The 24,538-nt window shown below is 39.7% G+C and overlaps 2 protein-coding genes across 4 annotated transcripts in view; one reads left to right on the top strand and one right to left on the bottom strand.

Moving 5' to 3' along the window:
* The window catches only part of ENO4 (enolase 4), a 19,883-nt gene extending 7,685 nt beyond the window's left edge, over positions 1 to 12,198 (top strand). The window contains exons 5-14 of one of the 2 annotated variants that reach the window (XM_027900244.1): positions 605 to 774; positions 990 to 1,133; positions 2,577 to 2,642; positions 3,363 to 3,425; positions 5,345 to 5,512; positions 6,476 to 6,601; positions 8,144 to 8,339; positions 9,272 to 9,339; positions 9,906 to 10,023; positions 11,983 to 12,198. In XM_027900244.1, coding sequence (XP_027756045.1) covers positions 605 to 774; positions 990 to 1,133; positions 2,577 to 2,642; positions 3,363 to 3,425; positions 5,345 to 5,512; positions 6,476 to 6,601; positions 8,144 to 8,339; positions 9,272 to 9,339; positions 9,906 to 10,023; positions 11,983 to 12,074 — 1,211 coding nt within the window. In that variant the 3' untranslated portion in view covers positions 12,075 to 12,198. The remainder of the gene's footprint in view (positions 1 to 604; positions 775 to 989; positions 1,134 to 2,576; positions 2,643 to 3,362; positions 3,426 to 5,344; positions 5,513 to 6,475; positions 6,602 to 8,143; positions 8,340 to 9,271; positions 9,340 to 9,905; positions 10,024 to 11,982) is intronic. The other variant, XM_027900246.1, reaches the window with a different exon arrangement.
* A 937-nt stretch (positions 12,199 to 13,135) lies between these two features.
* Positions 13,136 to 24,538, bottom strand: part of SHTN1 (shootin 1) — a 59,857-nt gene continuing 48,454 nt past the window's right edge. Inside the window, exons 15-17 of one of the 2 annotated variants that reach the window (XM_027900243.1) lie at positions 23,553 to 23,673; positions 22,484 to 22,616; positions 13,136 to 14,683 (exon numbers count right to left, since the gene is read on the bottom strand). In XM_027900243.1, the coding sequence (XP_027756044.1) occupies positions 14,473 to 14,683; positions 22,484 to 22,616; positions 23,553 to 23,673 (465 nt within the window). In that variant the 3' untranslated portion in view covers positions 13,136 to 14,472. Of the gene's footprint in view, positions 14,684 to 22,483; positions 22,668 to 23,552; positions 23,674 to 24,538 lie in introns of both variants that reach the window. The other variant, XM_027900242.1, reaches the window with a different exon arrangement.

The following is a 24,538-nucleotide window of genomic DNA, read 5'->3' on the forward strand; positions in this document are numbered from 1 at the left end:
TAAATATGATGGTGAGAACTGCTTTGTTTTAAGCATTTTAGAAAAAGTTACTGTATCTGAAAGGGAAATAATTTCTTATGAAAATATATTAAGACTATGGATGTGTAATATTTAAAAGACCTGTTTTCTCTTTGGAAATTCCAGCTAAAATAGGCCTAATTTTTTTTCACAGTCATTATTACAAGAAATCAAGCATGCATACTCCCAATCAGGTTATAATGTAGTCTTCCAGGTTGTTATGCAAAAGCTGAGAATTGCAGGAGCACAATAAAAAAGACTGAAAACATGCTTTTGAAAAATTATATAATGTTATTGGATGTAAACATAGATAAATAAAAATACAGATTTCAGTGCCTGAAAGATCTCCAAAAGAAACAGATTTAAAATGCATTTGAAACCAGAGTGAGGACAGATACTTTGCTTACTTGTAAGGTCATTTCATGTAAAACAACTGACAAGATGAGGTTTTAAAAAAATAAGTTATTATTTTTTAATGCATTGAGTACACACTGAAATGACAATATCGTATTTACTCATATAACTGTGATACAGAAGCATGTGTTTCAACCAAGAAAATACTTAGCTGCTGCTCCCTGTCTTGTAGGAAAGAAGTTGTCAGTGGAAGAGAGACCCATCCCACCTGCAGAACCTGCTGCACCGGTGCTTTGTGGCAGCTTGGCCATCGGGGGAACCTCCCTTGCCATTGCAAAGGCTGGTGCCACCATCAGCCACATCCCGCTGTACTCACATATTGCACTGCTGAAACATGATCAGGTACATGTGGCTTTTGCCATTTTGTTTCTTTTATCCCAGTTACCATAGTTGTTGTAGAATTCTGAAGCCACCAGTGCCTCGTGACAGTCTCATTAAATTTATGTCATAGAATACACCCTTAACACCATTGCCTGTAGCAATCTTTGAACCTCATGCCATAATTCAAATATATAAGACATTATTCTGATTTTTACATTATTATTTTCACCTGGTGCTCCCAATTACAGGAGCCACCTGAAGAAATTACTCTGCCACTTCCAATGGTTACTCTGCTGAACTGTGAAAAAACTTCCCCTTCGAAGCTGAAATTAGTGAAAGAAGTTATGCTTATACCACCAGTTCAGTTGTCACTCAGACAGGTACTGTTCACTTTTGTTTCTTTATCTATGTATTCTACAGATACCATACTATGTATGCACATAAGTATATAAGTCTTTTCAATATAGTCCTTACAAACTGTATTTTTTTATTTTTTGTTTGCTCTCAAGGCTGAAGTTTTAACAAATGCTAAATTTGTCAAATTTGCAGAATTCTAATGCAAATAATATTAAATTAAGCAAAAAGATGAAGATTTAAAACAAAACCCAGAAATATTTCAAGTTAAAAATGTATGCTAGTATAGAGGTAAAAAACAGTGCGTTGAAGAAGATGTTAGGGAATTGTGCTACAGAACAAGAGCTTAGGATGTGATTTTACATTAGTAGGTTATAAATAGTATCGGTTGATATGCATACAAAACAACAAAACTCAGCAAATTCACAGGAAAGCATAAAATATGTAGAAATAAGTTGCTTTAAAATGAAATTGTGAAGATAGAAGGGAGTACAAAGAGCAAGAAGGATAGGTGAGACAGATGGGACCAACCCTCTCTTTTTGTTTAGCTGTGTGTTGTATTAAAGAATATACTGGCACAAGATGCCTACATTAGGGCTGTGATTTCTACTGTGTATGCTGGTGATCTGAACAAATAGTTGAGCTCGATTTTCTTTTTGCTTTTCCTTAAACTTTTTCGAATTGCCACCAAGAGCTGTTAATAAGGTTGCTAATTCTGTGCCGTTCAAAGCCAGAATTCCTTCTAGCGCTCATGGGAGAGTAACGAGCTGTTTGCTGCAGTGCAAAACAGCCTGTTCCTCCCGTGTTGATGTGTTGTCAGCTGTGACTGACTTCTGCCCCCTTCAGTATTCCTTTACTGACACAGTTTGAGGAAATCTCAATTGGGATTTACCAAGTTTTTCAAGTTTTACTGAATTTTACTAACTCAGCTGAAAAGGATGAGTCTTGCATTAAAAACAATGGATTAATTTAATTGGAGTGTTACTCACTGTCTAATATTAAGAAAGAGATTTTTTTTTCGTGCTTCCTGGAAATAGTCTGAAGTAAATGCATTCAACCTTTTCAGACTTTCCAGTTAGGAAGTCTTAGAGTCACAATTGTGGACAGGGATTATCATCTTCTCACTTCTCGGATGTTATGCAGACCTGCATGCTGTTTACTTGTTAGATTTGGGAAGGGCTTCTTTAGGGGAAGAGACTGCTTTACTTGCCATCCCATTCAGCAGCATGATCAAATATTCCTGTCCTTTCCACTGCTACTAACCCTTTATGATTGGGCACTTGGCTGCATTTTGTGGGTGGACAGATTGTGTTAAGGAGTCTGTAATAGTTGTGGTTTGGTTTTTGTTTTTTTTTTTTAAGACTGTATATTAAGATTTGTATTTAGAATAAGTGTTTTCCGATTTAAGCATCTAAAATGAAAAATATTTTTGTTTATTTTTGTTTAACTTCATTGGGGTTTAATTTCAGGGCATAGAAAGGATTCTGCATATTCAGAAGGAAATGACAAGACTGTTGGAGTCCCCGGGCAAAATGGTACAATAAAAATGTGTACTAATAAAGTGATACACTTCATTTGATTTGCTGCTACTGTCCTTTTAAACATAAACATGGGACACTTAGCCTTCAGAGTTCATGACAGAGAACAGAAGATGTGTTTCTCTGACAGATGAATAAAACATTGGCCATTTGGTGATACTACATTAAAAAATACAGAATAAATCATTGTTCTAAGCATAGTAAGACTTTCTGTTTACCTGCAGAAATATACTGGGAGGGAATCATACCAAAGTGAATATACAATATATATAGCTCTGATCTTGCTATGCCTCTCACACACAACATGTTTTATTCAAGGTATTATTACTGTAGCAGTATGTCAGTCTTGGTGTGTGCATAAGCTTTTTGGAAAGTGGGGTTGTTGTGTTTCTCCAAGTACAGAGTCTAGATTCTCATTTCTGAGATTCTCTATTTTTGATGGACTGGGTGAGAATGTTTTGAAAAACAAATGATGGTTGGACTGATGCTCACATAGAAATAAACATTTTAAATGAGTCACCAGCACAAAATAAAACTGGATAGTTGCTGATAGTATTTAAGACAAAATAGAGGTTATTTCATAGCTTAAATATTTGTAACCTCTTTAGACCAAAATTCAATCTTTTTTTTTTTTTTTCCTTTTTTTCCCCTGAGGTCTTTCTGCCATCTTTGTATTTTTCCATGGTATTGATTTCTTTCTTCTTTCACCCTCAACAGCCTGATCCTCAACCAGCAGAGAGTAAAAAAGGAAAAGCACAAAATCCAGGGAAGAAAGGTCTGGTAAGAAAAGAGATTTTCATTTTAAGCCTTCAGCAAGGTATTAACAACAGCAGGGAACCAAAATATTCTTAAGAAATAAGGCATTAATCTACATCACCATTTTGGAAAGGTCAAGGCAAGACCTAAATATTCCAAATGCTCATATCTTACATAAAAATTAAGATCCTTCTGACTATACCTTCCCTTCCTGTGGAACAATAGGGGAAATTTTTCTGGGATCTGATGATTTTTCTTATATAGAAATCCTGGTAAATTATCCAAATGAGCATTTTGCAAGCCTGTAGCACCAGCAGAGAAACATGTCCTTTGATTATGAAGGCCATAACACTACTACCTGTAAGACCTGAATATTGTGCTGTTTCCTAACCCTGGGAGAATAACTCCCCTCTTAATTGTGCTGCATCCAATTCCCAGTTCCAGTCTGAGGTTACAGATAATGGCAGATACAAATCAGTAGCTAAAGGGCAACACTCACATTAGGACACAGGACATTATTTTATATGACTCAAGTGATTTTTTTTTATCACTTCAAAACCTGTGGCTTACAGATGAGTTTTCCAAATCGTGGGATGGAAATGCCATGCAGGTTTTCTCTCCAATCTGAGCTGATTAAAATATTATCAAGTGAGAATTGTCACTGTTGTGGAGTATACAAAAGAAAGGATAACCAAAAGTTTTTCTATTTTATTCTTACTTACACAACACAAAATTCTTCTTCATTAAGCTGCTGCTCTTAGTTAGAATAATCCATAAGATATACACAAAGAAAAAATGCTTTAGATTCTCTGAAAAAAAATTTCCATTTATTTCAACAAAGGAATACTAAAGGAGGTAGTAATTACACTGAATTTTAAACTGATAAAAGCACCGTGTTAGTTTTAACTTTTATGAGGAGAAAAAAAAAGGAAAAAATGACAAAGTAGGCAGTGAAGAACCTATTTAGGTTATAGAAGTAAATATTAGACAGAAAATCACATGAAACTGCAGACTCAACCTCTGTCTGACGATAACTGCAGGAAGACTGCAGCATTTCTTGCTGTCTGTTCCTGCAGCTTAATGCTCCAAAAGCAACAAGTCAGATTGTCTTCCATGTTGCTACAAAATAGTCTCCTAACAATTTGACCTTTTTTTATGTGAAGAAACATTCATATGTTTCTAAGCTAAGCACCTGTTCTGTCTGTTGTTAGTTCTCTAGCTCTTGTCAAAAGTGATGCCTTCCAATTGATCTCTCCAGTCTAACCCAGGATTATATCCTGCTGCTTTCTAGGCAACTTAATGTCATTCTTTATAATCCAAAATTCACAGACTTTAAAGTTAAAATTCAGTGTTTCCAAAACCTACAAAAAAACCTGACAACAGAAGAACACGTGAAATACTTGCTCAATACAACTCTGCTGGTGGCACATTTCCAGCAATACTGTCCCTGAAGCAGATAACTGCACGTAGCTGGGCTAGAGTTATTTCCCCTCTCTGAAGTTTGTTCCTTCTAGAATTCTTAGGAGATTCTAGGGTTTCTGGAACGCTCCATAGAGTCAATATCAAAGTTGCAGTTGAGGATAAATGGCTAGAAACTGTTTAAAGAGGAAAATACGTTTTTTGGCAAAGGGGTGGTCTGCAGCACCAGAGCATTCGTGACAATTCAGGAGTTGTTAAGAGTGCCTTTAAAATTTTCTTGTAAACCAGTACTGGCCATAGAGGATGAAGAACTACAGGATGAGACACATTTCCAAGGACTGTCAGCTCTCTAATCATTAGCAATTGATTATCCCTCTTTCCTAGAGAATTGTCCTTAAGGTTGCCAATGCAGTTTTTGAGAACAGATTTACAATTTGAAGATTAAATGCAGAGTGAAATGATAGTGAGTATATATATAATATATATGTTTGTAAATGAAGTGATTCTTTTTGTTTTGTTTTCAGCCACAGTTCTTAAAAAGAATATCACACTTAGGTTGCCTAACAACAGGATATGATGATGTAGAACAGCTGCTACTCGTAATGCAAACAGCTTGCAGCAACATAGGTCTTCAGCTAGGAACAGATGTGTACTTAGCAATAAATTGCGCTGCTCATGAATTAATGGATTATGTAAGTTATTTCTCAATATCTATTTTCTTGGGTTTCAAAAGGAACGTAGCTGTTTGTTAACATTATTTATTTTGCATTGCAAACTCACCTAGAAGCTTCTAGCTCCATTTTTAAGGTAGCAATCAAGCAAACAAAAAGAATTACCTCGACATTTATAAATTATGGTTGAATCAGTCCTACAAGTGTGGCAGATATGTCACTGGATTGGGAGTGCAAGGGGATGGGACATGCAGCCTGACACAGCAGGAGCACTGAGAACAGTACCAACATACTGGTGGCACACCTTGTGAGAATAAGGCTCACTGGGCCAAGGCAGACCCCTGGTACAGCTTGTGTCCTCCTACAGGGATTTCTGTTACTTGCATGGCTTCACTTGAATCATTCAAATGGTATAAGCCTGCCTGCATCAGCCTGGTTTATTCCTTTTCTCTATTTATTTAACAAACTGATTTTTCAGATCAGTTTGTATCAAATATAGCCAAGTGCTTTAATGGGTAAACACCTCCTGCATGCTCTGTTTAACAAACCAGCTTCATTTCACATTACGTCTCAGAGAATTTGGAATTTAAGTATAAAGCAGCAAATCCTGGTTGGTTGGTTTGTTTGTTTAGTTCGTTGTTCGGTTTTTTGACTTCACCACAAGGTATAAATGAAATAATTATACTCTATCCACCTTAATTTCAAAGATGAAGAACAAGAAATTATTTACACAAGTATAGTTCTGTAATTCCTTAACACCACTAGATGCTCATTTTCCCATTATATTACACTACATCTGTTGTTTTCTTCAAACTTCCAACCTGCTAACTTAGGCACGGATTGAAGCAGAGGAGTAAATGCCTCCTGACTGAAGAAGACACATATCTTAATAAATATGTTAGTATCAAAATATGTGTTTGCTTACATTAGTACTCTGGTTTTTAAGCTCTTACCTTCCTTATCTTTTATGCCTTTACTTTCTAGGACAAAGGAAAATATGAAATCCTCACTGGAACTTTCAAAAGCCCAGATGAAATGGTTGCTATGTATGAGGAACTGATTGATAAATTTCCTTTTATAATTGCATTAATAGATCCCTTAAGAAAAGAGGTAAGATACCACAGTGCAGTCCGTGAAAATCCTGGTAATACTGTTCAGTGGCACATCACTGATCTTTTCTCATTTTTTCAATATATGCAGAATACAAAGCTTTTGTTTTCCTGAGTCTTTAAGCACAAAAATGTCACTACAAAAATGCATCTAACAACTCATTTGCATGTCATTTATTGACAATAACTCTTCTGTACTTTTGACATAATTATGTCCAGTGCCTGACTCAATAACTCTAAAATGGATGAACTGCAAAATCCATCTGATTCTGTCCTTAACTAGAATGTTAAAAGTTCATTTTTCAAATATCTGCATTTACTCTTACCTTCCTCGAGTTAGCCTCGCCTCCCTGTGTTGTTTCAGTCTGACTCTCTGAAGTACCATCTTCCAAAACACCAGATAATTTCCTGCTCCTGCTGGGGCTGCAAACTTCCTTGAGAAAGCTCATGAAGAAACACATTTGCAGTATGAGAGTCTGCAGGAGAATTACAGACAGTGCAGTACACTTGGAATCAGAGAACCATTAAGGAAAATGCCTCTGCTCCTCTGCTTCTGCTCCTAGCAAATCTACAAAGTTTCCCCGTGCCACATGTTTGCCACAGATCCACAGGTCCTGGAGGATTAGCTCTTGTACCAGTTCAATAATTCATTGGCAGACATGAGACCACTTTAGTGCTTAAGTTTAAACATCTGTTCAGGTGTCCAAGACTTCATTTACATACAGGATGGAAATCTGTGCAGGAATGGACCCTGATATAGACTGCAACTAGATGAGTACAAAAGTCTGTCTGATACAGAGACCAAGAATTACTACTGGCAGAATTATGAAGTAGAAAAATAATATTTTCAACTTTGCATTCTGTGGACATGAAGCAACCAAATAATAATTTTGCTTCTTTCTCATTTTTAAAATATCCTTGTCCTTTATTTATCCTGTACCATGCACCATGTGGACAGTGCATTAAAATCAAGAAACATATCCTAAAAATCCTAAAAAATGGAGCTTTGCTGGAAAGAGAGCGTTTTATTGTGCTGTTTCCTATGGGTCAGTCTTACATCTCTGATTACCCTGTCCTGATACAAGTCATTGAGTCTAAGACTGTCTCCTGTTGCATTATTTTATATTCAAATAACTATGATACTTGAAATATTAACACATCTGACTAAAACAATAGGCAATTATTTCATATTCCATTAAAATTAAATAAATTTCAGGAACGAAATCAAAATAGCAATCCCCCACAGTTAATTTAATTTGAAATATTTTAAAATATATTTTATGCAAATAGTGTTGATTAATTCCAGATTAACATTTATGTTCTCAAACAAAATCTTACAATCAAGGAAAATCCCAGTGGTATGTTTTTCTTAGGTAGGCAGATTTAAAATATAGTATAAAATATAATATTTGTATATGAAGGGTGTCTTTAGGATTAACCCCAAATTTATTTCACTTTTTAAAAATTATTTTTACCTACTCAGAGTTTTCATTCTGTTTAATTTTTTTAAACTCTAGTTATTTACTTGATTTGTTTTATGCAGGACAGAGAACAATGGAGTAACATATGTTGTGCCCTTGGTTCCAAATGTTACCTGATTGCTGAAGATGCTGCCACATGTATTTCCAAACTTAAAATTGACCAAAACATAAACACACCAATGTGCAGTGGTGTTGTCCTAAAATATATTAACCAAACCAAGGTTTCAGACCTCATAGAACTTACTGGAATTCTCAATGGTGAGTAGAGGTGGGGAAGGGCTGATTTTTTTACCCTACAAACTACACCTGTAAAGATTACATCTCTTTATTTAATTACAGCCACTTCTAATTTAGAAAGCATTTGTCAGAAGAACCTGAAATTCATGTTTTGATTCACAGATGTCTGTCCAGGGGGTTAAAACTGCATTCAAGGCTTCAACTCTAGTCAGTTAATACATTATGGATGTTTTGGATGTGGGTGCCCTTTGACACTGCAGATAAGAGTTACACTATAAGAGATCAGGACTTAAAAAAAATAAGAAAGATGTGGTCAATCTGAATTTTGACTATTACTAGTATTTTTAATTTTAAAAATCCAGAAAGTCCAAAATGTTTAAAATTGTGGTTTGTGCAGATTATTGACTACAAATTATTGAGCCTTCATGGTAACAGTACTAAGAACTTGTGCAGTTTCCTATATAAGATTTTTCTTTGTATCACTTTTTCTTTACTCATTTTTATACCCAAGGAATAGATGAACAAATTTAATCCATCTAATACATCTAAGTTCTTTCCCAATTCCTTAAAAACACCAAGAATCACTGTATCAAAGAGAGAAAATAGCAACTAAAAGATTTCATTCAGTCAGGATTGTAAACTCTTTTTTATAGTGAAGAAAAATCATTACTGTATAAAGGAGTACATTTAAAATAAATAGAACTGCTTTCTAGCCTGATCAGACAGATCGGTGAGAGACAGAAACTCGGAGAGGATATTCCCTTATCCATGCTGAAAATAAAGCATAATGTTAATGCAGCAAACTAATATAGCTTACATTTTTATGAAATGGTTTACTCCTGTCTGTATTTAAGCTTAAGACAGCCCAAGGGTTGAATGAGAACTCCAAACAGTTTCTGTGTTGAGTACATAAAATATACACTAATGAAGGTTTTCACTCCTGTTATATACAGGTCAGAGACGTATTACCATGTTAGGAAGCCCAGATGGAGAATCTTCTGATGACAGCCTTGTGGACCTGGTAGGTATTGAAAGCTGTTCAACTGCAGAATTGCCAAAATACTGCTTTTAACATGTACAGTTTTTTAAGGAGAAGCCCTTTTTGTGCTTCAGAAAGAAAAAAGCTTTTACAAAATGGGCTTTTTCTAGAGAGTTGGTTTTTTTTCCCCACAGAGAGTTATTCTCTGAGTTTAAAGAGAATGTTGCAGGAAATTTGCCAAAGCAGGGAGTATATTCAAGAGTGTGTATGATCTATTTGGTTGCATTAGATTGTAAAAAATTCTGAGTTACTTAAAACATTCCTGTGTAGTAATAATATTTTTAGCAAAAATTCTTAACACTATTATATTTAGTCTTTTTGTACTAAAGCTACATTTGCAAATAAAATTTCATTTCATATGCCAGTGAAAATTATTGTTTGCACCTGGCAAATCTTTCATTAAGAGATTTTATTTCTACTTATGGCGGGTGTTTTCTCTGGAGAAAGATGAGGGTGTTGAATTAGAAGTAGGATAGCATGTTTAATAATTAAAAAATGACTTCACTTCCCAAACTATGGGTTTTAAAATGCACACTCTCTCATGTCAGGCCGTTGGACTGGGTGCCAGGTTTATCAAGTTGGGAGGTCTTTCCCGCGGAGAAAGGGTGACCAAATACAACCGCCTTCTGGCTATAGAGGAAGAACTGGCCAAGAATGGAAATCTACGTATGAGCTTCTTTCTTACTTTGTTTTCAGCCCGCAATGAATACGGGAACAAAGATTGGAGGGAGAATGATTGAAACTGCACCACAGGAGGGAAGCGAAATCAAAAGACTATAAATAAGGGCTGACAAAAAAAACCTAGGATAGCACTTGCCACAATGTATATTGTTGTCCTAATGGATTATCTGTTTACTGAATGTTAAAATAGACCCCTTCTTGAGGAATAGCCTACATTAAGCTTTTTTTTTCCAGAATTAATTGGTTGGAGTCTTGAAGCCCACAGTGCAAAAGGAACAAAACAAAACCCATGCATATAACATGTAGAAAAGCTGCCAAAATGGAATTTTAGGCCAAATACCCCACCTCCCTTGAGCCCCTAAACATATATTGCTAACAAAACTTCGTTTCACAACCCTCTTTTGTATGTTTCGTTACCAGCAAAATGTGTTTGGAAAGCTACAATTGCATGGGTAAGCCCTAAGCAAAGTCCAAGGAAACCCGAAGTGGACGATTCACATTCAGCCTTAGCCACTTGTATGCATCTGCCTGCCTGCATTTCAGGGTCTGCATCTTCTTTTTACACTAAACCACGGCACTGTTAAATGCTGAACAGTTCATTAGAGCCATTTCTCACTTGCTCAGGTATCAATCAAGCTAGAATAAAGAAATGCAGTCTGAAGGGGAGGCAGAGAGACAAGGAGAGGAAGAAAGGAAGGAAAGGGAAGGAAAAGCTTTGCCAGAATTTTATTAAGCCCAAGAAAAAGAAACATGCAGGAGAACTAAGCCATTTTACCTGCCTGGTTATAATAATTTTCAATGTTCTAGACAAAGGGTAGCAGCACTTGATATGCATGCTACAGATCAAAGTTTTTAGCTGAAAGTTTTTTTATTGAAAATATTTTAAGGATTTTGAAATCTCTCCCCTGCTCATAAATAATCATTGTGAAAAATAGAAACATAGGATTTTTTTTTTTGCTAAGAAAGTATTTTCACACAATGCACTTTTCAAAAACAAGACAGATAATGACAACTATGAATTTTAACTGCTTCAGCAATATTAATATATTCCCTACTCAAGTGGTATAGTCTAAGCAAAGGAGCTCGAGTCTGACAAATATTTAGACCTATATGTCATGAAATAAAATAGCAACAATTCCCAACAGCGTTAATGGTTTGGCAGAACCAAAACCCGGTAAATGACTGCCCAGCAGGGCAGTAGTGAGGTAGCCCGTCTGAGCCGCTCATGGAACTCCTCCCCGGGCTGGGGAACGCACGGGAGAGCCGCTCGGGGCTCATCCTTGCCGGGGGACCCCGACCCGCCAGGAGCCCCCAGGACAGGAGCGGGGGGCACACAGCGTGCCCGCTGTGGCTGTCCCGCTGTCGGTCCCTGTCCCCGAGCACAGCTCAGCCACCGCCTTCACCCGGCTGGGTGAGCGACCTGCTGGATCACAGACCAGCCTTCCCTTCCCGACAGCAGCACAGGGGCACGGGGGGCATCAGCGAGGTGGGTGCTGAGGTTGGGGAAGCAGGACAATAGAGCTGGGGAAAACAGCAGGCAGTGGCAGTAACCGTGAACTGCAGTCACGGGATCGGCATCGGGACACGGGCTTACCTGAGATGGTTAAAGGCTGGGGTAGAGAAGGGCAGAGTCAGCTGGGGGAACTTACCAAGAGCACCAGTGCAGAGGAGGATGGATGTTCAAAAAAATAGGGAGGCAAGGTGAGATGATCCATGGAGAACGGAATGCAATAAATATCCCAGCTCGGGCTGCTGTGCACCATGCCCTGATCCTGTAATCAAAGTGTGGGACTGGTGCTCCTTTCTTTCTAAGGACCAGACTTTGAAAACTATTTAAACTCCTGTAAGCATCATGTGGCATCTTAAAAATATGTGTGCACCAGAGAATGTATCAAGAAACCAGACTGCACCAAACACGAGTTTCTTTTTTCTCTTCTATTTCAGGTGAAACAAAACTAGAATTTGTTGCTTTTGCTGAAGAATCACAGCCAGAAAATCAGCCTTCTGATGAACTTCCTCCCCCAGAGCAGAATTAGCTGCCTCCACAGCTCTTGCAGGTTCACAGCCTCCCTGCTCAGCTCCCAGAGAACAGCACACTGACCCAGGCTGTCAACATTACCTTTAGGATAAATTTCTAAGAAAAAATATTCTAGTCAGAAACTCATATATTTATATAACTATTCCTTAATCCATTTATTTTCATTCTAGTATGAAATTCATATATTAACTTTTCTTTAATCCATTCATTTTCAAGCACTTTAGCCAAACATTTCTAAAAGCTTTCAAACACTGGCCTCTTTTTTCCCAGGGGCCATTGCCTTCAGCTGAAACCAAGTTAACTCAGCAGTGACTATAGTTTAAAAACACCACAAAATTCCGTGCTGTGTTTACAAGTTGACAAAACAAACTGTGCTGTGTTAAGTCCAAAGCTAAATGTTTGTTTTGGGGAAGTGGAAATCTCTCTCTGTACAAAGACCAAGCTGTTGACAAACAAAAAAAAAAAACCATCACCACATTTTACAAAAAACAAAGGCCTTGCCTGTTCGCTGCTTCATCCCCCTCAATGCTGCTCTTGGATCCAGCCTGCCCGGGAGATTTTGCTCCAGTTGTAGCTGTCAGTACAAGTGCATCGCTGCAACCCCCACACGTAGGGCACAAAGCTGTGACCAGCATCACTAGGAAGCAGGGAGTAATAAGTCAATTCCACAAGGTCTGGGAAACTTGTCAGGAGTATTTTTAATAAGCAACAATGAAAAGTTAAATAATTTATGCCCTAGGTAACAAAACAGTTTAAGTAAAAGAAACACTTCTTGAAAAAACTTCTGTTTTATGTATACTGTGAAAATTTGAACATATGATACGGCAGCAGTAATTTAAGGAAAAATACATAGATGAAATGTTGCATTTTAAATTCAGTGTAACAGATAACTAAGTGAAAAATTACAAACAGAACCAACAGCCCCCAAGAAATGAAAACATCGATGAGAGACAAATTTCCCCAAGTTTAGGAATTGTATGTAGTTCAGTAATTAGATCGAGTCCAAGGTTTTCTTAGCAAACATGCAAAACCCACTGAAATAGATATGAAACCACCACACTCATAACTATCATTTTATTTTCAGGAAAAGCACCAGACAGCTGCATGCAGAGCCAAACCAACAAACTCAGAACATTCATCCTTCAATACTACCACTGTTTCAAACAATTAAATAAAAAAGAATCCAAGTGCATTCAAGTACGTGACCACCCAATACCAATCTTTTGGTAAATCCCTGATTACATTTGTTGATTCATTATAAAAGAATGAGATACCGTGTTGAATTTAAAAAGAGACTAGAGTGGAATGTGAATTGGCAGTGGAGCAAATCAATTATGTCCCTATCTCACTGTCTTCATAGAAAATAAGGGCTGAGAGAAACTGGGATTTCTGTTCTCAAATACAGACATCTCAAGTGTCACCTAATAAAGACATTATTGCCATCAGTGTGTGCCAGGTTCAAAGCAGGGGCTAACTTGTTAGCACTGTGAGCTTTCAACTGAGAGTTCTCAATATGTTGATTCCAAATAACTTGCAGTCCTACAATGACTGAATCCCAAAAGTAGCCCATGCCAGCCATGGCCTAGGGCAACTTATTTTCTTGCAGTAAATGCAACTCCAGTTGCAGCAGTTCCGAAATTTGCCATATAACATTGAAACAAAAACCAGCAGTAAGTCCTCCTTTGCAAAGCTTTTCATCCAAATGAGAGCACCAGTCTCAGCCCACAAACCTCTGACTCTGGCTATTGTTGCCAGGAGTCTTGGTACCACAATGAGATGCTGCACTGCCTCTGCTTTTCGGCCTCTGGACAAGCTGTCCCCTGGGCAACCTGAAATGGGAGGCTTGTGCTTGTGCTTTTCACTTCCTCAAAAGAATGTGTGTGGGGACAGCAGTGAGGGGACCAGCAGGATCTTGGTTAAAGGAGATATCAAATACTTTTAAAGCAGCGTGTCTAAACACATTGGTTTGCGTTTTTTTAATAGTAACACCTACGATACTGAAGCTGATGAGGGTGCAGTCACCTTCACAGGGTCTAACCCAAAGCTGTCCTGTTCAAGAGGGATGCAAGGGGCTTCTGGTAACCTCTGAAAAGGCATCTTCTCAATAAAAGAAGAATTTAAAAAGCCTTTTCAAATAGAGTTTAAAAGTAAAGGTAACTGACAGTATCTAAGAAATTAATAACCTTCCCTGCAAAATTAAAATGGGAAAGGGATTTTGAGTGACACACAGTTGTTTAACACCTCAGTGCATGTAACAAAACTGCATACAAAAACCCATTTCAATCTGTATTATTGAAAACTGTCTGGAGCACAGGCTGTAGCCCCTAGTAACACACCTAAGCAATTCACATGTCCAGATAATGATTCCCAAAAGTTACAGCCTTTCAGAATAACAATTAACAGTTAGAACTATCTGTTTCTTTTATTTTCTCAACATTATTTTCTTTATGTGTTGGCTTGCTTTTTTCTTCTTTTATTTTGCTCCGGTTCAAGGTGTTTTCGGACATCTGATCCCCACTGGTGGACACAGGATCTAAAACTACAACGGATTTGGTGTCTTTTTCACTGCTAGAAGCTTTTCTTGTCAATTCTGTATGACTAGTTGATCTAAAGGAAAAAGAATAAATACATTAATACAGATGACAGTTCACATATTCAGAAGGAAGACTATAAATACACAGAAAAGCATTTCTATTAATAGCATGTATGACCAGGATAGGTCAACCAAGCTAGTAAATAGATTTACAGATTTAGCAGCTGTTATGTACAGACAGTAGTGTAAAAAATGCAACAGTCACATTACCCCCCATGAATCATTTGTTAAGCTGGGCATGGAAGATGACAAATGAACTCACAAGGCAGTGGAAAAATCCCTAGACTATGAAAGTACTGGTTTAAAGACAGTCATAAGAATTTTATTTTCTCTCTGCTCATCTCAGAGGTGGTTTTAGGTTCCCCCATGTCCAACAGAGCAACTGCACTTGGAGAAAATGCCACCAGCTCCTGCAGTGTGTGTGCTGAGAGTCCTGCAGCCTGGAAGGAGCACGTGGTTCCTCCACACCTCGGTCCCAGTGCCACCTGTGCAGGGCTGTCTCTGTGCTGCACTCCACTGCAGGACTGGGAAGGAGCAGCACAGCGTAACCAGGTGCTCCCTGTGCCTGCCACTGGTCTCACTGGGAGCAAATGGTTTCTGGAAATTCATCTACTGGGTTTGCTGAACTATTGAGGGTGTTAGACTTACACTCTCTGCTGCAGAGATGGGGTTACACCCTGACTGCCTGCGGGGCAGGGACTCGTGGGGATAAAGAGCCCTCCAAGCAGCGAGGAAGGAAAGGGCAGACACCTGGGTTATTTGTCCAGGCTGGCATCATGCTGTAAACACTTTTAAAAGCACTTGTCTATATTCAAAAGGGACACATCAGTGTTGAAAACACGCAGGGAAATCCTTCGATTAGCTGGAACGTACCAGCAGAGAACGTGGCAAGCACTGGGAACGCTCGATCCCAACAAGTGGCAGACTGGGGTTTCCTAATGCCATCCTAACCCTGCTGGGTGGGCAGACAGGTTGGACCTCCTCCAGCGAGCCCTGCAGAGCCTGCCAGCCAATGTGCCTGAGGTCACAAGCCGGGCAGGCTCAGGGCAGGTCCCCGGCCCATCTTTAGGCACTGGACCCACTGCAGGCACCCACGCTGCCATGGCCACAAGCACCACACTGGGCAGCTGCTGAAACCCTTAGTGCTGGAAGGTCCTGCACACACTGCTGGCTGGGCAGCTGCTGCACACAACTGCATTGGCTAGTCAAGAGCCTCTATTTTTCACCCTTTTTCTGGTAAGATAACACCCTAGAAAGGAAAAAGTAGCATCAACTGGAGGCCAGAGAAGGAAATTCAGCTACTGGATCCATCTGCTACGAACTGCCCTTTATTGTGACGGTCTTTGTCCTAGAGAAAATGACAAAGAAGAAGAGGGGTCACCCTACTCAACAACAGAGTGTGGGGTGGGGAATGGACTGGCTCCCACCTCAGAGGGAGAGAGTAAATGAACAGGTTAAAACCAAATAAATAATCATAGAAACAACAGCTGCTGCACTTTCCATTTCAGAAAGAATTTACTCAGCTTGCTGCTGCAGCACTGGATACAGCAAATGAACTTCCACGATCAAGCTTTAATTACAAGAATTGTCTCTAACATCAGAACTTTGGTATAAGTTAATTAATGCAGAAATTGGCACTAATAGATACAGTTTCAGACTCATTTGATTATCATCAGAAGCTAGTGACTTCATGAAGGAAATAATGCTTATTTTATGCAGAAGTTGCCAATCATTCAGAAAAATACAAGGTGGGGTATTTTGAATGTTACAGCAAATTAAACTTTTTAAAGCAGTGTAACCAGAAAAGGGTTATTTTAAAAAGTGCTACTTTTGAAAAGCTGATTGCCCAACACTATAAAAATGGTCAAGCCATAAATGCCAAGTTCATTTTTATTTCACTTTGGAGGTAACTATCTTTCAAATCCCAACAGCTGGACTATTTAATACAATCTGGTGAATCAAAGTATAATTCTTCAGTGGGCTCACAGTGGGGAGTCTGCATTAGTGTATGGCAGCATTCCAACAACTGATGCACAGCCAAGCGCTCTGAAGTCTGTTTCATTTGTAACAAAAAATGGACAAAATGGCAATCATATTTACCACCTTCAAAGGACAGAAAAATGAAAGATGTCGATACAAAGTAGTTTAATGGAGAAAACTGGTGATTAAATCAGCGATTCAAGCATAAAAATAAGAATTACTATCCGACTTTCTTGTATGAGTACTTCCTTCTTCAAATCCTTTACACTGGTGCAGCACCAGCCTGACAGTGTTGCTGTTACAGCTGAGGCACTGTTAAAAATTATTAACCTTATTTATCAGGTTATTCACTCATTCATGAGTGAGCTTATTATACATAGCTCACTTTCAACAGTTTGTCAAGAGCAGAATGTTTCAGTGCAAGAATGAACATAATTTTGGTGCTCCCTCTCAAAAAACAGTTTTTACTGCTACAAATAAAGCTGGGAAGAGCATATAGAGTTTGTCACAGTTCTGACCAATTAAAAATTTGTCTAGCCAAGGCATTTGCCTTTAGTTCTATGCAAAGCTCTTCCCTCATTAAAATTGTTAATGCTGTTATCAGTATTCTTGTTATTTGCCCAACTATATATTTCAGCTAGAAATTGAGAACCTAGTTCTATTGTACTCATTTACACACAGTTGTTCATAAGTCTGCATATATTTTTTATGACTAAATAAACATTTTTATGACTAAACACATACAATCTGTATTGGGAAATTCAGATTTAGATGATACTTACATTTTAGGATAATTGTACGGGATATGCAAAGTCCCATGCAGTACTGAGGACTGCCTGTGATAGAATATATTGCTTTTGGTACTCTTATATTTATATAGTTACAGAACCTACAGTAGGTGTAAAACTAAAGGGTTATGCTTGATGGACTGTCAGTGAACCAGCACTGCTGGGCCCTTTGTATATAATTTACAGTAGGAGTACAAAAGGACACACTAAGGATCACATAGTCAATTGAGACTTGGATTTTGTTTCCTCTGCTCATTAATTAGAATCTTGGCATTATTTAACCTTGATTGGTGCTCTATTAATGAAATAATTGTAAAATGTTTCCATTAGAAACCAGAATTTATGTCAAAGTCATGGAGAAAATTTTGTAGGAAGTCCCATCCAATTTCCTTCCCCTGTGTAAGAGCTCAGGAGAGCAGCTCAGCTCAGCTGAGTGTTACTGTGCCAGACCACAAGAGCTGAGGTCATTTTATCTGCAGTCCACAACTTTTATTCAGAATAAAAGCAAATATGCAGATGTGTTTATTAAACATTTCAGAATTCTTGGTAAGACAGGGGAATGAAAAAGAGAGCACTAAAGGCTAAAATTCTGAGCAATAGTAAAAAATACACCAATTTTTGGAAGTCTTCAATTCCAAGTTTTGGAAGTCTTCAACAAACAAAAAATTCCATCCCACTGCTACCAGTATTTGTCCAAAGGAAATTATAGGGAATACAAACAGTGACAGTAGTGAATTAGTCCATTGTTCCCTTCTCTGACAATACCAGTGCTATCTGTAACACCGGATATCTACGAAAAAGGTGAAAGAAACCTCCTCCATTTCAGAATGCCCCTGCTAAATGTAGTAGAAAGGTGGTCAAGCCAGCAGCCAGCAGAACAGCACTGCAGACTTCCTTTAGAATGGAGACTGTTCCCATTTTTAGGCATTTTTTTTTTTGAAAATGCTCAAAAAGATTGGCAAATTCATTTGAATGAAGAATCTTGGAGAGCTTCTACCTGCACTGAGAAGGAAGATAGAGTACACTCTAAGAAAAATGTGTGACAGTAGCTTTTAAAACAGGTAAAACCAAGAACATCCTCACACTCCCAGAACATCCCATTGTTTTGTTCATTCGTTGGTCAAACTAAATTGCCCATGTTGAAGCTGCACTGAAAACCTTTGCAGTTCTGTCAGGCTGAGACTGAGCTGCTCCCTGCAGAGCTGGTAGATGATTTGGGGGTACTAAGATTACAGCCAGGAGAAGGAGGACAAATCCTTTAATTGTATAAAATCATCAGATTACGACTAACCCTCTCTGTAGTTCACTCTGTTAGCAGAGAACTCTGCTGCCCAGAAACACAATGTTTACACAGTGATAAAAAAAGCCCCACCTAAAAACACCTTAAAAAGGCAGGGGCAGAGGCAGACACACCTTTCCCTTCTGTGCCTACACACTGCAGGGGTCACGGGAACTCTGCTCCCACGGGAACTAAACTGTCACCTCTTCTCTTCTAAGCAGTTGTCACAGAATTACACTCATGCTGGGTTAAACACTGGGAAGAGATCTGCAGAGGAAGTTACCTTCCCTACCTACTCAGGGAAGGCCTCAGTTTCTCTACAGGACACACATCACTGATGTCTCCCCCCTAAACGTCACCTCAGCAAAATTTTATGCATTCCAAATCATCCTCAGCCCTGCACAGGTCCATCCCCAAGAGTCACCCCCTGTGCCCCAGAGGATCATCCCAACCCTCCTGGAGCTCTGTCAGCCTTGGGGCTGTGCCCGCTGCCCTGGGAGCCTGGTCAGTGCCAACCACCCTCTGGGGGAACACTCTTTTTCTAATACCCAACCTTACTGTGCCCTGACACAACTCCATTCCCTGGGTCCTGTCCCAGGAGCCCCCCAGAGCAGAGCTCAGTGCCTGACCCTCCTCTGCCCCTGCCCAGGAAGTTATAACTGCAATGAGGTCTGTCCTCAGTCTTCTCTTCTCCACTTCCTCTAAGCTCTGATCCGTTAGTTCGATTACAGGAAAATTTCAGAATTAACCTTTATTTATCAATGTTGCAGCCCTTCCTCCCAATCCCTCCCTCGGCCACTGAGAATGGACCAGCCAATTCAGCTGGAGGCCAGTGCTTTGTTTACAGTGAACCATGTGTGGAGCCCAACTTCAACCAAACACTGACATTCTTTACCCTGTGCATATTTAGGTTTGATCATCACTGATTTGGGGGAAGGATCCAGGATTTTACTTAATGAGCTGACTGCTGCCTATATACTGATCACAGATACATTTTCAAGACTGGGTCTTTTCCAAGAATGTGACCTTCTTCCTCCATGAGATGGGGTGTGCTCAACTGCTACTCAACATGAATAAAATATGATGAATATAGAGCTGTTCATGTGTAAAAATGTCTGCAAGAATCACCTCCTCCCTCACATTACAAGCCTTAATAAATGGCTAGTATAGCAAACAGAAGTATTTTGTGCACAACTATTCCTACAGTTTTCTATAGGAAGCTGTACATTAAAATCTAAGTGAAGAACAAAGAATAAACCCTGCACTGCAAGAGACACCTGGTAATTATGAGATGTGCAGTCCTCTACTGTGCTGTGAAAGGTTTGCTTGGCTGCTGCAAACAGCTGAAACAAGTCCTACGTTTGTCAGATTTCAAGGAACTGCAAATGATGAGAGCTGCATCCTTTAACCTCAGCTGTGAACAAGCAGAAGAGGAGCCACAATAAATTTTCCCTACGCCTTTGTAATTAAGGGTATCTGGTCCAGGCAGTGCACTGTTTATTCAGCACAGGCTACTTCAGGGAACGTGGTGCAATGGCAGCAGATGTGTAGAGGGAAACAGCCCGTGCTTCAGACCAGTGTCCTCACAACACACATTTTGGGGGGGTACTTCCACTGAAACAGCTCTCACGTGGCCCCTGGGCCACCCACTAAAGGCTGGATCACGTCTCCTGGTTTAGTTTCACTCATCCAATGAATCCAGGAATCCAGTTTTTGCACTAAGAACACTCCAGGATACAAATCAAAGCACAGCAAACAGGGACAATAGGCAGATTTGCTTCACAAGTGCTCTGCTGATCCAAACTCAGCTGCTAGTACAGATGTCCCCAGGGGAGCCCAGCAAACGGGCTAATTACAGAGCTGAGCTGTCAGACATGTTAGCCAAAGGAACTTCCCTCTGATGCCTGCTTCCAATGAGCCCTGGTTCCAAACCCTGCTTTCACACCTCAGAGTCTGGAGGCTGCTGCCACCAGCCCTTGCTGCAAACAGCACCCAGGAGAGCAAAGCAAAGTAACTGCACTGCAACATGGCATGAAGCCTCTAGGTTATTCCTGCTCCTCCCTGCCAGCCCAGCTGCAGGAGAGCGGGACAGCCCCAGCACCTTCCCTCGCCGCAAAATCATCCTGAACAATGAGGTTTGCCAATCAAGGGGTTTACACCAGCGACTCGGTGCAAAGAAGCCCTGCAGCATCAAGGAGTCTGGCCCACCACATCTGTTTTAATGCTTTAAACAGATAAATTAAAGCAAAATGTGTCTTTCAGAATGTCACCGAATAGGCAAGCTGAGAAATAAATTGAGCTTCACATATGCTTTTATAACAACTGTGACTGTCAACACAAGATCCTTTTCACTGTCAATTCACCACGCATTCTGCAAGACCTTGGGGCCTGCAATTATTTCATTTCCTTTCTTGTAAATGCAATTTCCACTTAGTTTGGTGGAATAAAGGTACACAAAAGGTGATGGGAGATGCTTGTATTTTCTGATCTGTTCAAAATTGTAGAAATCCACGAACTACAAACAGTACTTTTCAGGAACAACCTCTTCTTTCTGTCAGGGTAGCAGTTCAAGAAAAATGCAATGGCATTATTCATGTCAAATTAACTGCTGAACGAATCTTCATCTTCCTGATTAAATTAAAATGAAGATCATCTTTCTTCTAAGGATACTTAAATGAAATAAAAGGAGAAAATACATATGATTGGAAAAGGCATTCTGCTTTTAATTCTCAGTGCAAATTAAATACAACTGTAGAGCACAAAAGGAAATTGGGCTCTTTATCCACTCAAAAGTAAATGATGAAAGTACCTGTGGAAGAGTGAAGTGTCAGTTCATAAAACAGATGCAAACTGAATATCCAGCTCATTTGTTGTGACTTTACCATTTGAACCAAGCAACAGAGACTTGATAGAATTGGTCCTGGTGGTATTTTAACTGACAGAGCAGGAAATCAGAGGTTTAATTAGCCATGACTGCAACATGCTGCCGATCTGATTTGTTTTATCTATTTCCTTCCCTTGAAGTGACAAAATGACTGACAACCTGGCAAGGGAACCAAAGCAAGTTGGTTCCCAGTCCAAATCCAAAAGGAGCTTGGAATTGTTGTAAAACAAACCACTCCTCCAGGGAACCTGCCTGAAATAAATATTGCTAAAGCAGGTTTAACTCTCTGATGCTGAACTGGCACCTCGGGTCTTCAATCTGCGGTAACTAAAGATTCTGCTGCCCATGTGAGCAAATGCAGCACTAGCTGCATTTTTTTTTTTTTTTTAATCTTGAGATTTCAAGATTTACCAGCAAACGGTTAAGAGGAAGAGTCAGGACTTGTTTTTGTCCAACAGAAACCACCCTGCACACCTGCATACAGACCAGTATGACTCATGTGATTGTATTTTTTAAAATATTTGTTAGAACTACTTTTAATCAAGAGTTAACAATATAACTATCATTCCTCTTCTCTCCAAGATATGGAAAAACCCCTCAATCTTGCTATTCCTCAAAAACTCTTGAATTCTTTTTTTTTTGTGGCAGAAAAGATGAACTCTTTTTGAAGATTGTTCAGAGATTTTAAAAGAAAAAGAACTTTTGTGGAAGTAGAAACAACATTTTCTGTAATAGAGACAGCAAATTATTTGAGAAGTCAGTGAAAACAGCTCAGACTGTAGATTTATCGTGTTAACCAAAACTGATATTCAATTACTTTCAAAATGCACCATCTAAACACACCCGGCACTACAACGTATGTAGAAATCCATATTCTACTTACTGCAAAGGAGGCTTGGAGCCTGGTGCAGCCTTAGGCTGGTTAGAGACAGGACCTGAGTCGGGCACTGAGGAAGCCAATTCTGTCTCCACGTCCTTCTTGCTCAGCGCTGTCTGTGCAGCACCGGCTCCCGAACCCAGCACAGGCAGAGATTTTGACTCTGATGTGGCCAAGATTCCAGTGGGACCTAAAACCCAAAGAAAGTTCAAGGCTTCTGTTACCCAAATTGACTGGTGTAGAAACAGCACGAGTACAGCAAAACTCAAGCCAAGGGCAGAAATCAAAATGGCATTTTAATGAACAGTGCATGGAGAGTATCAAAACATGGCATTTGCGGCTTCTGCTCGCCCCACCGAGATTAACCCTTTCTTGTACCACAAGCAGTGTTTGCTGCATTGACACAGACATGCAGTCAATCCCCTCACCCTCTGGGGTGGCAAGTCCTGCTGTCCACACAGCACTACCCAGTCACAACTTGCCAGTGCCCTTCCAGCTGGAGCAGGAGCCAGCCTGATGACAGAAAAGTCTGTTCTCAGTATTGATGAGAAGCCAGTGAACTGTCTATAAAGTCTAAGATAAAACTATACAGCAACATTCAAACCAGCCACATCTGCATCAGCTATGGCACGGACTTACACTTGCACAGACTGTTTGTAACCAAGTAGGACATTACGTTTTTTACAGATGACAGTAAAGCACAGCATAAAGCTTGCTCCACAGAGCAGGGAAATTCAAACCATCAGCCCCAAACCCTCATTTCTCTGGTTACCATTACTTTCCAGAGTATTTTCACAGTAGGCTCAGACTGTTAATCCCAGCAACATCTGAGCTGTGGGCTGGAAAGAGGAACCTGAGTGAACGTGTCTGTGTGTGCAGAAAATCCTGACAGAGGCATCTCTTGGAGAAAACGGGCATGAAAAGTAACAGGTGCATCAGGAAGTGAGTCACTGTGGAAGCAGGCAGAGTTCTCCATAACGACTGAAAGGGCAATGGTCTGGAACAGAAAGTAAAGCTTCAAGAGTCACTTAATGCAGGGAGAGGAAGAGAACTCCAAAGGAGTCCAGCCACTTACTGCCACTGTCCTGGTCAGTGGTGACTTTCCGGCGCCGCAGAACTCGCTCCAGCTCTGTTTCACCACTGTCCGTCTCAAGGGACTTCAAGCTTCGGGAACTCGTGGATTTATTCAGTGTTTCCTGCAGCAAGAAACAGGCATGAGAAACTCTCTGAGGACATATTAATGTCTTACCAAGCATCTCATATGCACAACTTCAGAATCTCTTAAACTGCACCAAAGCGACTGCCGTTCCAGAACAGTGTGCCAGGCTCTCCCAGGAGTAGGACAGGGAGCACCTGGAGATCAGCTCACCACTCCTGCACTCACTTGGATTTCCTGATGTGGGGACAAACCACACTTATTACACACAAGTGTTTGATACCAGGCCTAAGACAGATACTTTGGATCACTAATGAATGAATTCTGATGTTGCAGGGAACTGCCAACTTCCTCCACCTAAACATTTAAGGGATCTTAAACTGCAGGAGCATTATCATGCGCAGAATTACCCACTGATAGCAAAAAGCCGAAGATCTGCATTTTACTGCTCCAGTAGGTTTTATATTTTAGCATAGTCCCACAGTGCTGCATCTTGGTGCATACATGTATCTGCAGAGGTCAGTTATTAGCTACAACTGCAGCATTTTATATCATATAATCTGGCTGATCTGCCATAAACTTGACCCTATGTCTACATACTTCAAGATTACTCTTTTTCAAAGAGTTAGATCACAAGTTGAAACAGTTTTTTATGCGTACAAAACAGAGATACACACAATTCCTGCCTCATGCCAAGGTTACCATGTAGTATCGGTGAAGCTGCAAGTCTCAGAGCACTTTTCTTCAGGTGGGGGGAAAGAGGCTTTAAGAAGATTTAAGCAAAGCCTGAAACCTCACAAACTTGCCACAGGAATTTAAAGATGCATACAGTGCATACTGCATGCATTTCCCAAATTACAAGAGTCAGTCATTGGATCAGAACTCAACTGAAAAAAAATTTCACC

Source organism: Empidonax traillii, unplaced genomic scaffold (assembly GCF_003031625.1).
Source record: "Empidonax traillii isolate 1590-97213 ecotype Southwest subspecies unplaced genomic scaffold, ASM303162v1 scaffold716:size334641, whole genome shotgun sequence".
Taxonomy (NCBI): Eukaryota; Metazoa; Chordata; class Aves; order Passeriformes; family Tyrannidae; genus Empidonax; species Empidonax traillii.